General features: G+C 36.3%; 1 protein-coding gene and 1 pseudogene across 1 annotated transcript in view; one reads left to right on the top strand and one right to left on the bottom strand.

The window, feature by feature from the left end:
- The window catches only part of CAPZA2 (capping actin protein of muscle Z-line subunit alpha 2), a 55,960-nt gene that overhangs the window by 30,909 nt on the left and 9,885 nt on the right, over positions 1–15,166 (top strand). The window contains exons 4-6 of the mRNA XM_055420817.2: positions 6,863–6,926; positions 11,534–11,740; positions 14,128–14,207. Coding sequence (XP_055276792.1) covers positions 6,863–6,926; positions 11,534–11,740; positions 14,128–14,207 — 351 coding nt within the window. The remainder of the gene's footprint in view (positions 1–6,862; positions 6,927–11,533; positions 11,741–14,127; positions 14,208–15,166) is intronic.
- LOC129552422 (adenylate kinase 2, mitochondrial pseudogene) lies at positions 3,381–4,080 on the bottom strand (annotated as a pseudogene).

Raw genomic sequence — 15,166 nt, 5'->3', positions numbered from 1 at the left:
TACTGAATCACTTTGCTGTACACCTGAAATATTACAGATCAACTGTACTTCAATTTAAAAACTAGATTTTTGCAGGTTAGGAACTTATTTGTCCGTAAATACCTAACATAGTATCTAACAAATGCTTACTTAATAAGTATTTACTAGATTTGTGAGTGATTCAAAGACTCACTAAGCAGTTCTAAATCTTAGTATGTCATTTTTGGACCAATGACCACAATCATGACTTGCCACAACTATCTTAAGATTTCAGAGAAATAATTTGTTTTCTTTCCCTCTCCCACCTCCTTGAATAAGGCCTGTGGACCCATATTTTAACTGACTTCTTTACTCATTTGAAAATGATGAAATTAAACTTTAAGGTGCCTTACAAAGAGTGTTCAGTATCCATACAGCCTCCTACTTTCACCTTAGAATACTACCAGAATGTGAAATCTTGACTAATGGGGAAAATTTGCTCTAATTCTTTTTTTGTAATGTTTGAAGGCTTTATCAAATAAATTTGTTTTTTAGAGTTAATTCTAATGAAGGTGGAGTTTCAACAGACTTTTAGACATTTCTGATTTAAATTCCTATTATCTTTTCCCCATTTTTAAAATTGAAGTATAGTTGATATACAGTATTACATATGTTATAGGTGTACAGCATAATGAGTCACAGCTTTCTAAAACTATATTCAATGAGTGATTACTACAAAATGCTGACTATATTCCCTGTTGTACAATACATCCTTGTAGCTTATTTATTTTATACATAATAGTTTGTGCCTTTTAATCCCCTACCGTTTTCTTGCCTTACCCCCTTTTCCTCTCCCCACTGATAACCACTAGTTTGTTCTCCATATCTGTGAGTCTCTTTCTTTTTTGTTATATTTACTAGTTTGTCCTGCTGCTGCTGCTGCTAAGTCACTTCAGTCGTGTCCGACTCTGTGTGACCCCATAGACGGCAGCCCATCAGGCTCCCCCGTCCCTGGGATTCTCCAGGCAAGAACACTGGAGTGGGTTGCCATTTCCTTCTCCAATGTGTGAAAGTGAAAAGGGAAAGTGAAGTCGCTCAGTCATGTCTGACTCGTAGCGACCGCATGGACTACAGCCTACCAGGCTCCTCCGTCCATGGGATTTTCTAGGCAAGAGTACTGGAGTGGCTTGCCATTGCCTTCTCCGACTAGTTTGTCCTATTTTTAGATTATACGTATAAGCGATACCATACAATACTTGTCTTCCTTTGACTTATTTCACTTAGCATAAATGCTCTCCATGTCCACCAGTGTTGTTGCAAATGGCAACAATTCATTATTTTTTATGGCTGAGTAGTATCCCATAGTACATATTTACTACTTCTTTATCCATTCATCTGTTGGTGGACACTTAGGTTGCTTCCATATCTTGGCAATTGTAAATAATTCTGCTATGAGCATTGAGGTGCAGGTATCCTTTTGAAGTAGTTTTTTTGTTTTCTTCCAATATAAACCAAGGAGTGGAATTGCTGGGTCATAAAGCATTTCTGTTTTTAGTTTTTTGGGAAAGTTCCATATTGTTTTTCATGGTGGTTACACCAATTTACATTCCCACTAACAGTGTAGGGGGGTTCCCTTTCCTCCACAACCTTTCCAGCATTTGTTATTTATGTTCTTTTGAATACTAGCCATTCTGACAGGTATGAAGTGATATCTCACTGTGGTTTTGATTCACATTTCCCTAATGATTAGTAATGTTGAACATTTTTTCATATGCCTGTTGATCATCTGTATGTCCTCTTTGGAAGAAGGTCTAGTCAGTTCTTCTGCCTATTTTTTAATCAGATGGTTTGTGTTTTTGATTGTGATTTGTATCAACTTTTTATATATTCTGGATATTAATTCTTTATCAGTTATATATCATTTGCAAATATTTTTTCCTGTTCATTATTTTGTCTTTTTGTTTTGTTGATGGTTTCCTGTGTTGTGCAAAAGGTTTTAAGTTTAATTAGCTTCCTTTTATTTACTTTGCTTTAGGATATGAATCTAATAAAACTAGTTGTGATTTATATCTAAGAGTGTTGTCTATGTTTTCCTCTAGGCGTTTTATGATTTCCAGTCTTACAGTTGGGGCTTTAGAGTTTATTTTCATATACGGTATTAGAGAATGTTCAGATTTTATTGTTTTCCATGTTGCTGTCCAGTTTTCCCGCACCACTTACTGAAGAGAATGTCTTTTCTCCATTGAATTTCTTGCTTTCTTTGTCATAGAGTAATTGAACATAAGTATGTGGATTTATTTCCGGGTTCTCTACTCTGTTCCATTGATCTGTATGTCTGTTTTTGTGTCAGCACCATACTGTTTTGATTACTGTAGCTTTGAATTAGATTGGCCCAAAGGTTCATTTGTGTTTTTCCTTAACATCTTACGGAAAAACCCAAACAAACCTTTTGACCAACCCGGTAGTATAACTCTGAAATAGGAAAGCATGATTCTTCCAGCTCTGTTCTTCATTCTCAAGTTTGTACAAGCTGTTAGGGATCTTTTATGCCCTGTTATTTTTATTTATTTATTTTTTTTTTACAAACTTTTAACACACTTTAATTTTGGGCCAAACAAGGCAGCATTTGGACAGTTAGGAAAGGCACCTCATTGAAAATAATACATCACAGTGTTGTAGAGTGATCCCAGTCATAGGATTTGAGGATGGAAAGGAATGTTGCTTAGGACACTTGCTCATTCATTAAAAAGAGTCCTTTCACATGATGTGGATGGAGGAAGGCAAGAGTGCAGGACTGTGGCGTATGCTGGGTGGCTGCCGAGGGCTCACCCATGAGGGCAGGTGGGCTCAGTGGTGAGTATGGAAGGGAAGGACACCAGCCTGCCCCATGATTCAGTAAGCCTGATTTTTTGAGACCCCTGCCCCCAGGAACACACTCCATGTCTCTTTCACGTATGGAGATGACGTTTCGATTTCATGGTATGGGTGACCAGGATTAGTAATCAACTTCCGCCCTTTTCCAAGCTACGGGACAGATAGGACAGTGTGATTTCCTGCATTCCTGGGCTGGCATGAGGTTCTGATAAAAACCGAGGTCTCAGGGCACTGAGACCTGTCCAGTTGTCACCAGTCCAAAGTAAATGAAAATATGATTCCTTAGAAATAATACTGCATCTCCTTGTTTCTATTTATACCCTCCAATCAAGTTTTTTTTTAAATTAATTTTTCCTTTTGCTTATACTTTTAAGAGTCCTACTCCACGTAAAAGAAATTGCTTCACCACAACACAACTCCTCTCCCCCTCTTGGGCCCTCACTGCTTCTCCCTCCCCATCCTTACCCTGACCGCCCCTCCTTCTGCCCAGCACCTAAGAGCAGGGATCATGCTGTGGGGTGATGAGTAGTGGTGCAGTCTCACCTGGCCTTCTGTTACTAGGATGTGGCTTTGAAGAAGGCTGCTAGGATGCTTGCAAACACGACGTCAGGGGTCTGGGATGCATCGATGGCGGAGTGGATCCCCCATTTACTGTAGTACTCCACCAGCAGGGTGGTTTGAGTGTGTAGCCCTCCAGGCGGATTTTCAAGGCCTTCTCATTATCATCTGATCAGCAGATCAAGGATTCCCCAGTGATATCATCTTTCATAGGTTCCTTTTGGGGGTTGAACTCCTTGTGGTAGGAGCAGCCACTCTGGGGGTGAATCAGTCTTCCTGTGATTCTCCAGATGAGCAGAGAGTCTGGGATGCTGAATTCAATCACGAAATCAAGCTTCTCTTTCCTCTTCTCCATGAGGTCATCAAGCATTTCTGCCTGCCTCACGGTCCGAAGGAAGCCATCTAGAAGAAAACCATTTTTGCATGGAGGGGTCTCCAAATTCTTTTCAATGTGCTCCACGACCATTTCATCACTCACCAGCTTCCCGGCATCCATAGTCGCCTTCAGCTTCTTTCCCAGCTCTGAGCCAGAAGCCACCATGGCCTTCAGCCTGTCTATCAGTAGCCAAATGGCAGACACAGAAGTTTTCAGCCAATTTGGGTGCCTGGGTACCCTTGCCGGCTCTGGGCGGCCCGGATGCCTTTAGGAGACTCTGGGACTGGTTTGGCCGCAGGCATATTGGAAGCCATGGCTGCCAAAATCTCTCACTGCTCAACCTACCCGCACCGCCCTGTTATCTTTTAATAGCAGTGTTTATATATTATTTTTTATTGTGGGAAAAATATACCTAATATAAAGTTGAACTTTTTAATGTTTTTTAAGCACACAGTTCTTTGGCATTAAGTACATACATGTTTTGTATAACCATCACCACCATCCATTTCCAGAACTTTTCTTTAATTTTCCCAAACTGAAACTCTACAATTTCCCATTCTCCCTTCCTCTTAACCCCTTGGAATTATATTCTATTTTCTGTATAAATTTGACTTCCCCAGGTACTTCTTATAACTGGAATCATACAGTATTTGTCCTTTTGTAACTGGTTTATTCTAGTTAACAGAATGTCTTCAAAGTTCTCCTGTGTTGGAGAATGTTAGAATTTCCTTCCTTTTTAACACTTGGGGTGTGTGTATGTGTTGTGGATAAAAAATGGATAAACATTTTGTTTTTCCATTCACCTGTCAGTGGACATTTGGGTTGCTTCCACCCCTGTTAATGATTGATGTGCTTAATAGAAATCAGTTCACTTGGTATCTTTGACTTCAGTTATTAGTTTCTGAATGAATGGCCTCCTATTCCTAAGTTTTTTAAACCTTTTAAATTATATATCCAAGTAAAATTTATTTCCTTTCTTATAGCATATAGCATGTTGACAAAAGTCTTACAAAAGTAAAGGAAATATACATTGTTCATGACCTTTTAACAACAGTAATTTTCAGAGTGATTGTTTCCTCTTGAGTTCTCTGTGGTAAATAAATGTGGATTGCTTCACGTAGGTGCAAAAATTAGTGATTTTTTTTTTTAAGTTAAGGAAATAAGAAACTTGATTTGTTGAAAGAAGCTTTTTCCTATGCAGTATAAAGTTTAATGAAGGTCACAAAAATATTCATAATTATATAAGTGGTATGAAATAGTCATACATTTGAATAAAGTATGATGAAAGCATTGAAATTTTATTTATTCAAAGGAGTATTTATCTGATGCTTGTTACTTTTAAATAAATTGAATTTCCTTGGAATGTAAGCTATATTTCTCTTTTGTTATAAACCAAATTTCAGGGACAGTCCTGGTCCATGTTTTAAGAGGTATATACATTAACTGCCTGATATTCTAATCTTTTAAGATTGGTCTTTGAGGAAATCAGTACCTAGTGATAAAAACAAGATGTTTATAAGTATGACTTCAAAAAACATCAAAATTTTGAGTAGAAATGTCAGTTTTTCTTGCATGTGGTTTTAGTTGCAATAAATAATTGCTAGCTAGATGAATAAGGAGAGAAAGTATTGATTCTTTTTGTTGACTTCAGTTGTAATTTCTCAAATTGAGAAATTTCTCAAAGCTCTTATTCAAATTCATTTTGCAGATTTCTGAGGTTATCTGTAAAGTACAGAAATACACCTTAAATCATTGATTGACTTTAGAACTATATTACTCCGATTTATACTGTCCTCTCTATGAAATAATTTTCAAACAAACATCGTGTTACCACCACCTCATTGTTCCCTTGATTCTGAATTACTTTTGAAGTATCTCCAAACCTGGTTTCATCCTCAAAAGTTAATGTATCACCTCTCCTTGAGACTGTCCAGAGCTATAGAACGTAAGTTTGGAAAGCATTATAAAAACATTTAGAATGTAGTCAGCGGTGTTTCATCAGAGTTAAGTGCATAACCATAGTCCTGTTGCTGCTTCAATTTCAGTTTTTGATATTGAATTTCTTTAATATCAAGCAGTCTCTTTCTCTGTACTTCTTTTCCACCTTCTGTCTTTTTCCTATTGCTTTAACTCTTTTAATTTTTTTTTTCAATTTAGTTTTGAGAAATTCCTGTCTTTTTGTAAGGGGAAAAAAACATGGGTTTTCTTAAAAAGTGGTTTTAATTGGACATCTTTGTTAAAAGGCATAAATTCAGTATATTTCATAGTAAAATTAGGCATACTGAAGACTTGGTACTCCTAAATCTGGAAAACTTTGAAATATCCAGAAATAGCCTTTTATCTAACGGATGTATGAATACCAGACTTTACTGTGATGATGAGACAAATAAACCTCTTAGGGATTTCCCAGTGGGGAGTCAGACATGTTCAGCTTCTAGCCAACTGAAGAAAGTTTAGAGGCATATTGGAGCCCAATATCAAAGACCTTTGGAGCCCAAAGGAAGAAATTTAAAATTTCTATTTAGACATGATTTTTGAGCTGAGTTTAAATAATGAACAGAATTTGAATAATAGATAAGAGAAATTAGTGGAAATACATGGTGAAAAGTAAAAGATGTAAGTGACTCATAGTAAAGGGCATAAAAATATCTTAAGTACAGGAACAGGTGACTTAGAAATGGGTGATTGGGCTGTCAGGGCAGAGAAATGATTGGTTTCACTGTGTCTAACAGAGTGCTTAACACCTAAATATTTGCATGGATGAAGAGGTAGGTAAATGGATGATGAATGGGTAAATGGAGTGTTTTCTGAACTAGAAGGAACTTTGGAAGTTGTCCAGTTCAAACCCCTCTTTTTGTGGATGTGATAAGTGAGGCCTATACTAGCTAAATACTGAAAGCTGGATGTCATTCATCAGTTTTTATAAAGCCATGTCTATATAATATATACCTAATATAAGATCAATAGTGGAGAATTACAGTTTTATTTCACTTGTCATGTGCAGTGCAGGAGACTTTTACTGACAAGTGAATTGTTTGTGAGTTTTTTAAGAGCATAAATATGTAATTTTAAATAACTGACCTTTTTCTTCTTTAGTGCATTTGCACAGTATAACTTGGACCAGTTTACCCCGGTTAAAATTGAAGGTTATGAAGATCAGGTATGTACATTTCATATAAACACAGGATCTGCTATTCTTTATTTCACTTATAATGGTTAATGTATCCTGCAAGAATTGTGTATGTTTAAAAAACATTTTTTTAAGTGTTTATTTTAACCATAGCCAATTAGGAGCAAAATAATTGAAAATATAGTTTCTTTCGTTGAGACCAATCATTCTATTAGCAAAAAGTTCCTTCTAGAAATACTCAAATGTAATTATTTTAAGCTTTTATAAGATAATTGCTTTAAATATACCTTATTGTTTTTTATAGGGAAAAAAATCAATTCTTTGTTAATCCAAAATCTAGAATATATATTAGTAAGATTTATGTCATAATTTGGTTACTCTGGAATTCTGCAGTTGTTCATGTAACTTAGCATTTAGTAATTATAAAATCTTTTCTTTCCAAAGTGCAAGTTGAAATTGCTAAGCAAAGAAAAGCACTAGCATTCTTATTTTTTATTTTTTGGTTTAAAGTTACTAATAATTGAACAGTAGTTGTATTCATATTATGCTTACATGAGGTACAATTTATATATGAAGAAAGAACTCATAGATAAAACACAACAGAAAGTAGTAACAGTCTCAGTGGCTAATTAAAGCTTGGATTTAGCATTATGTAATATGTGGTCCCCTAGTTATCTAGTTACAGGGGAAAAAGAGAGACTAAACAGAAGATGACTTATAACTGAAGGGAAAAAGTAAATCTGGATAGGTAGATAGGAAGACAAATAGATTTATGCATGTGTGTAAATACACACGTGTATATATAGAGGCTTATAGTGGGTTTCATTTTATAAAGCTGTTAATTTTTTTTTCCCCTTGGGAGATTTTGGGTTTGCTTTTTCTTTTAACTATTATAAACAATACTGTGCTGAACCTCTGAGCACACGGACCATCGTTTTGTTGAGGTAAATCCCTAAAAGATTTTCTAGATCCAGGGAGTGCATCTTTTTAAAATGTTGGGTAGCTCCCAGATTCATTTTATGAACCTATCATATTTTTAATACTTAAACCTAATAAATATAAAACAAAGCACACTACACTAATCTTTCATATGACTGTAGATTTCAGAACTTTAAATATTGACAAATAGAATCCAGAAGTGTAGCAGAAGAATGATATGCCAAGACGAAATGGAATTTATTATGGAAAGTAGGAGTGGTTCCAAGACAGTATATGGCTCTATCAATTAGCCAACAAGTCTTATGATATATCAAAGGACAGTGAAAAGGGGTTTGAAAAATCCAGCAGCTAATCCTCATTACAAAAACCCTATGTAAAACAGAGGTAGAAGAGAACCTCTTAAATATAATAGACTAACAAAAAACAGTAGTAAATTACAAACACTAATGTGATTTTAGTTAAAATAGAAAGCTATCTAGATATGTCAACTTGTCGCCATCATTATGTATCATAAATGGGAGGGTTGCAAATAAGACAAGAGAATGAGAACTCTTAAAGCTTTTGAAGCAGAGAGAACTCTTAGGTGACATGATTTTTATATTTAGAAGTAGTGAGAAACTCCCATAAATTAACCTCCCAACTAAAAGAACCTATTAGACTTAAAAGAATTTTGTGAGATGGCTGAATTTAAGGTAAGTATACAAAATGCATTAACTTTCCTCTATTGTGGCAAGTAGGGACTTTACACGGGAAATAATTGGAGGGGGAGAGGTTTCATTTTAAATAGTGGTATAATACTGAACATGGGGCTGCACTGGTGGCTCAGCAGTAAGGAATCTGCCTACCAATTCAGGAGACATGGGTTTGATCCCTGGGTTGGGAAGATCCCCTGGAGAAGGAAATAACCCACTCCAGTATTCTTGACTGAGGAGACCCATGGATAGAGAGGCCTTGTGGGCTACAGTCCATGGGGTTGCAAAGAGTCAGACATGACTAAGTGACCAAACAACAAATATTGAACATAAACCTTAACAGGAAGTGCATGGGATTGTCAAGAAAGTGATGGATATCTTCTTGAAAAACATAAAATAGTTTCTGAGCAAATGGAAGAGCATAGTGAATTCCATTTTAAAGTAGAAGGTTAAATTATATAAAAACTAAAATATGAATTTAATGTGATTTGATTAGAATCCTGATAGTTTTTTTAATTGGTCAAAATTTTCATAAAATTTATATGAAAATCATGCTTGAAAAAACACTTAGAAAAATGTTTTTTAAAAGTGGTGAGAGACCATCGTATTGCTTAATAGCAGATGCTTTACAGCCAGTGTAAAGTCATATCAGAGTGGTATTGTGCAGACAAATAAATAGATCAGGAGAGCAGCGATTCAAGTTCAGAATTATATGAATATTTTTATACATGACAAGGTTATAATTTGGACAGGTATATAATAAAGGGTATTGGTACAACTGATTTCTATCAACTATGTATACCATGTAGTTAAGCCAGTCCTCTGTCACATACAATGTATAGAAATGAACATCAAGTGGATTAAAAATTTGTAAAATGACTAGAATTTTCAGAGGAAAGCATCTACATGTGTAGTTTAAGGGCAAGGGAAACCATCTTAAGACTGAAACCCAGAAACTGTAAAAGAAAAGATGGGCATTTTGCTGCATTATTTTAACTGTAGAATAAAACAAATAACTGTAAATAAAGGAACCCTACAAGTTAATAAGGAAATATCACTCAGATGAAAAATCTTAAAAGGTATTTACTCACAAAAGAAAAATTTCTCCACAAACTTGGAGATATTTAGACTCAGCCAGAGAAATATAATTAAAGTAATGATATATATTTTATGCTTATCAGACTGAAAACAAGAACTCTGTGCTTGTTGATGGTGAGAATATGAAGGGAAACATCTCATTTATTGTTCTTAGAAATGTAGATTATCACAGACATTTTCAGAAAGCAATCTAATTATGTGTTAAAAATTAAAAATACACAAACTTTACCTGCTGTTCTCACTGCTGAGAATCTAAGAGAAATAGAAGCATCCAATGGAAATAGAAACATTAGCATGTTAGAATATATATACAATAATACTTCAACATTTTTAATGTGCTTGATCCTCCCTACAAAAAAACAACCTGGAAATAAAGAGATGGTCCAACATAGTGGAATGGTATAATAAATTATGTTGTATCCGAATCAAGGGATAGTATGCAACCATTTAAAAGAATGGTGAGTGGTTTACCAGTTGACTTTGAAAGATTTCTATAAGGCATTGATGTTGAAAAGAACTGCATGCAGAAAAGTATGTGTGCATTTTCATTCCATTTTCATAGAACAGTGACCAAATAAAACCCCTCGATGTGTGTATGTGTATGTATTTATCTGTATCTGTAGAATAACATGACTGGAAAAAAATTAAAAGGGTACCTCCTATGTTTGCATGTTTACTTCAGAGGGATGGGGGAGTCCTGATATAGGTATGGAGTCAAATATTGGGAGAGTTGCATGGAAAAGAAAGTGAAATTTTTAAAAACAAAGCATAAAATATCAATTTATGCATATATAAAGAAATATATACATAAATGAAGAAATTACTTTTTTTTGAAATTCAGAAGTCAATTGAAAACAACTGTCAATGATTAGCTTACTAAAAACAAGCAGCAGGCACTTAACAGTAGGTGAAATTGTGGCCCCAGGAGTAATGTAGGAGCCACTGAAGAGGATTCTAACTGGATTAAAATCATTCCTTTGTAGCCTCATTAAAGGTTATTACCAGTTCCTTAGTTTTGAGGAACTGTAAAAATAGTAACCTGTTCATAGGTCTCCAAAACCAAACCAAACCTGACTCCAGCAGGATATTCAGTTCAGTTCAGTCGCTCAGTCATGTCCGACTCTCCGCGACCCCATGAATCACAGCACGCCAGGCCTCCCTGTCCATCACCAACTCCTGGAGTACACTCAAACTCCTGTCCACAGAGTTGGTGATGCCATCCAGCCATCTCATTCTCTGTCATCCCCGTCTCCTCCTGCCCCCAATCCCTCCCAGCATCAGAGTCTTTTCCAGTGAGTCAGCTCGTCGCATGAGGTGGCCAAAGTATTGGAGTTTCATCTTTAGCATCAGTCCCTCCAATGAACATCCAGGATTGATCTCCTTTAGAATGGACTGGTTGGATCTCCTTGCAGTATAAGGGATTCTCAAGAGTCTTCTCCAACACCACAGTTCAAAAGCATCGATTCTTCGGCGATCAGCCTTCTTCACAGTCCAACTCTCACATCCATACATGACCACGGGAAAAACCATAGCCTTGACTAGACGGACTTTGGTTGGCAAAGTAATGTCACTGCTTTTTAATATACTATCAAGGTTGGTCATAACTTTCCTTCCAAGGAACAAGCGTCTAGAAGATGAATTTTTCCCCCAACTGGGTAGCTGGATGTTATACTGGGAGAAAATGAGATCCACTGATGTAAACTGAATAAGACCACCCTCACTATCTTTATAGTCTAATCATTTGAAGTATTTTAGTTATGCCATATGGTTGATCAATTGCTTGGAGTAGAATTATTTTATAGTTTTAAAGAAAAAGCTTAAGGAATGTATATTAGTATGACAGTATTTAAGTACTACTTAAAAAAAATTTTTTTATTTTTTTTTTCAAAATTCTTTGCATCATCAAAGGTACTGATAACAGAACATGGTGACCTGGGAAATGGAAAGTTTTTGGATCCAAAAAACAGAATCTCTTTCAAATTTGATCACTTAAGAAAGGAAGCAACCGATCCAAGACCATATGAAGCAGAAAATGCAATTGAATCATGGAGAACTTCAGTAGAAACTGCCCTACGAGCTTATGTAAAAGAACATTATCCGAATGGAGTCTGCACTGTGAGTCATCCAATGTGCACTTTTTTCTTTTGTCCTATGTAAATATGACAAAGGTTTTTATAATATCTTGAAATTTATAGTAACTTACAGAATAGACATTTAGTAACGATATTTCTTTTTTTGCAGTAAATACTTCTGAGAATGTTCACCAGTTTTTTCAAGAAACTTTAAATAGTAAATCTGTTGTAATCATTAAAAAATGGAAAAATGAATTAAATCCAAGTAGTAATTCTCAAACGTTGGTTAGAGGAACATGATATGATGAGATTCTTTTTTTTTTTTTTTGGTAATTAATTTATTTTTTATTGGAGGCAAATTATTTTACAATATTATATTGGTTGGTTTTGCCATACATTGACATGAATTCGCCCCGGTTTACATAAGTTCCCCCTCCTGAACTCCCCTCCCACCTCCCTCCTCCCTTTATCCTCCCTCTGGGTCATCCCCGCATGCCAGCCCCGAGCATCCTATAACATGCATTGACCCTGAACTAGTGATTCGGTTCACATATGACAACATACGTGTTTCAATGCCATTCTCCCAAATCATCCCACCCTCACCCTCTCCCACAGAGTCCCAAAGACTGTTCTATACATCTGTGTCTCTTTTGCTGTCTTGTATACAGGGTTATCATTTGCATCTTTCTAAATTCCATATATATGCGTTAGTATACTGTATTGGTGTTTTTCTTTCTGGATATGATGAGATTCTTTAATCTCATGTTCATGACTATCTCCATCAGTTTACAGCAAACTTCTTTTCATTAAATTACAAGATCTTAAATAAAATTATTGGAAGTGAAATCTTTTCCTTGTGTGTTTTATAACCAAATTTCTTTTATTTTTAATGTGGTTTTTTAATAGATTTAACCTACTTTTTATTTTCAGGATAAAATATGATAGAAAATAGGAATACTTTTTTTTTCTTTCATAAAATTGTACCTAGTATGCTTTTTAGGAGAAGGCAATGGCAAGCCACTCCAGTACTCTTGCCTAGAAAATCCCATGGATGGAGGAGCCTGGTAGGCTGCAGTCCATGGGGTCGCTAAGGGTCGGACACGACTGAGCGACTTCACTTTCACTTTTCACTTTCACACATTGGAGAAGGAAATGGCAACCCACTCCAGTGTTCTTGCCTGGAGAATCCCAGGGAAGGGGGAGCCCAGTGGGCTTCCGTCTGTGGGGTCACACAGAGTCGGACACGACTGAAGTGACTTAGCAGTATGCTTTTTAGTCCCCTACATTTGCGCTTCCATGATCTCCATAACCAGTGATCTTCTGAAATGCAAATCGTATTATGAAAATCCGCTTAAAATTCTTCAAAGATTTTGCATTGCACTTCGGAAAGAGTCCAGACTTCTGGACATGGCTTTCAAGGCCTTGTGAACCTGGCCTCTGACTACCAATCTAAGAAGACTGTACATCTTGGTTTATACCTTCTGTCCCAACTTTGTTATTATTACCAATAGCCACCCCATTTCACTCTTAGAAGATGCCTGGTTAGGACAGAAATTCATATGGTTCCCTTAAGTATCTAACTCTAAGTAATTATTTGAAAAGTATAGCACCATGACCTGAAGTACCATACAGATTATTTCAGTTATAAGTGTGTTGACTAGGATTCTTTTGGAAGAATAACTCAAGGATAAGGTGGTATGGTTGAGTTAGAGTCCTCACTTGTCCCCAGGGGATTGAAAGACACAAATTATTCATTACTTTTAAAACAGTTGGCAAGAGATGAAATATTGAAACATCATCAACCCATTACAGGCATTCTCTTAGTGAACTTTCTCAGGTATGAGTAAATTAACTTTCTCACTTTTGTCTCAGTACTTTTTTATTTTAAATGTCTAGAGAAATGACAGCCCCTGAGATTGTGAAATGTTTTTGAACATATGAGAGTACAGTTAGTTTTTTCCCAATAAGTTGTACTTCATCAATTGTGAGCTATTTTATGATTCACTAAGAATCTGTGACCACCTCATGCGACGAGTTGACTCACTAGAAAAGACTGATGCTGGGAAGGAGTGGGGGCAGGAGGAGAAGGGGATGACAGAGAATGAGATGGCTGGATGGCATCACCGACTCGATGGACATGAGTTTGAGTGAACTCTGGGAGTTGGTGATGGACAGGGAGGCCTGGCATGCTGTGATTCATGGGGTCACAGAGTCGGACATGACTGAGCGACTGAACTGAACTGAAGAATCTGTGATTCGATGTATAAGTACTTGTTTTCCTAGCTACTATGTTGGAGTGATGACCTACTTTGTATTCTTTTATATGTTCTTGCCACAATTCTATACAGTTTTCAATATTTTATAGATGTTTAAAGTTGGACATTCTGTGGCCCTAAATTCACTCTTGTGTTTATTTTCTTTACCAATAAGGTATATGGTAAAAAAATAGATGGACAGCAAACCATTATTGCATGCATAGAAAGCCATCAGTTTCAAGCAAAAAACTTTTGGTAAGTTAAATTTTGTTTTGGGAAATTATGACATTGCTTATATTCTTTGTAGTTCTTGCTTTATTGATTGGACCTATACCTTGTTTTTGTATGATTGACTAAGAACAGTACAGTATAAAACTTCAGCCTTTTGATATGAGAGAAATACCTGTTCTATAATCCACCCAATCATTTAAAGGTAGCAGTAAATCTGTTGACATTCAGTGAAAAAAAGGTAGGAGAAGGAGGGGTGTTTTTTAGACTAGCAAGCAGCATTCTAAGGGAACATGTGTGCCTATGAGCAGACCAGTTGGCAGGCCCATATGTTCATTCTGAGAAGGGGTTGTTCCTGAATGAGACTTAACATGGGGGAGGAAGACAAAAATACTTAATAAAGTGAAGGATGATCATTTTTGTGTGTGAACTTTAATGACTCTGAAGTAGATGTTTTCATATGGATTGCTTTATGTCTGGTTGGCCAATATGAGGAAATAATGACATGTTTTGTGCAGTGAGGCAGATTACAATCATGCTTATAATTTTTGTACAAATCATTTGATTATGCCTTGTAAAAGTCCAGCTCTCCAAAATACTGGTTTTCCCTACTCATCTTGAAAGTGAAAGTGAAGTTACTCAGTCATTTCCGACTCTTCGTGACTCCATGGACTGTAGCCTACCAGGCACCTCCGTCCATGGGATTTCCCAGGCAAGAATACTGGAGTGGGTTGCCATTTCCTTCAGAGGATCTTCCCTACCCAGGGATCGAACTCGGGTCTCCCACATTATAGGCAGACGCTTTACCGTCTGGGCCACCAGGAAGTCCTATTCGTATTAGACCTTTATTAATCAAGTTGTTGGGCCTTTTTATTCTTAGACAATCCTGTTTCTGGGATCTCTCCTATTATAAAATTCTGTGCCTCTCCAAGACTTTGTAAGTTCAGAATTGAATGAAATCTTTACTTTTATCCCCATTTTTTGAT

This window comes from Moschus berezovskii, chromosome 3, assembly GCF_049115385.1.
Source record: "Moschus berezovskii isolate FMDL1 chromosome 3, NW_MosBer_1.0, whole genome shotgun sequence".
NCBI classification, from domain to species: Eukaryota; Metazoa; Chordata; class Mammalia; order Artiodactyla; family Moschidae; genus Moschus; species Moschus berezovskii.
The sequence above is the reverse complement of the archived record's forward strand: the minus strand, read 5'-3'. Positions and strand labels throughout refer to the sequence as shown.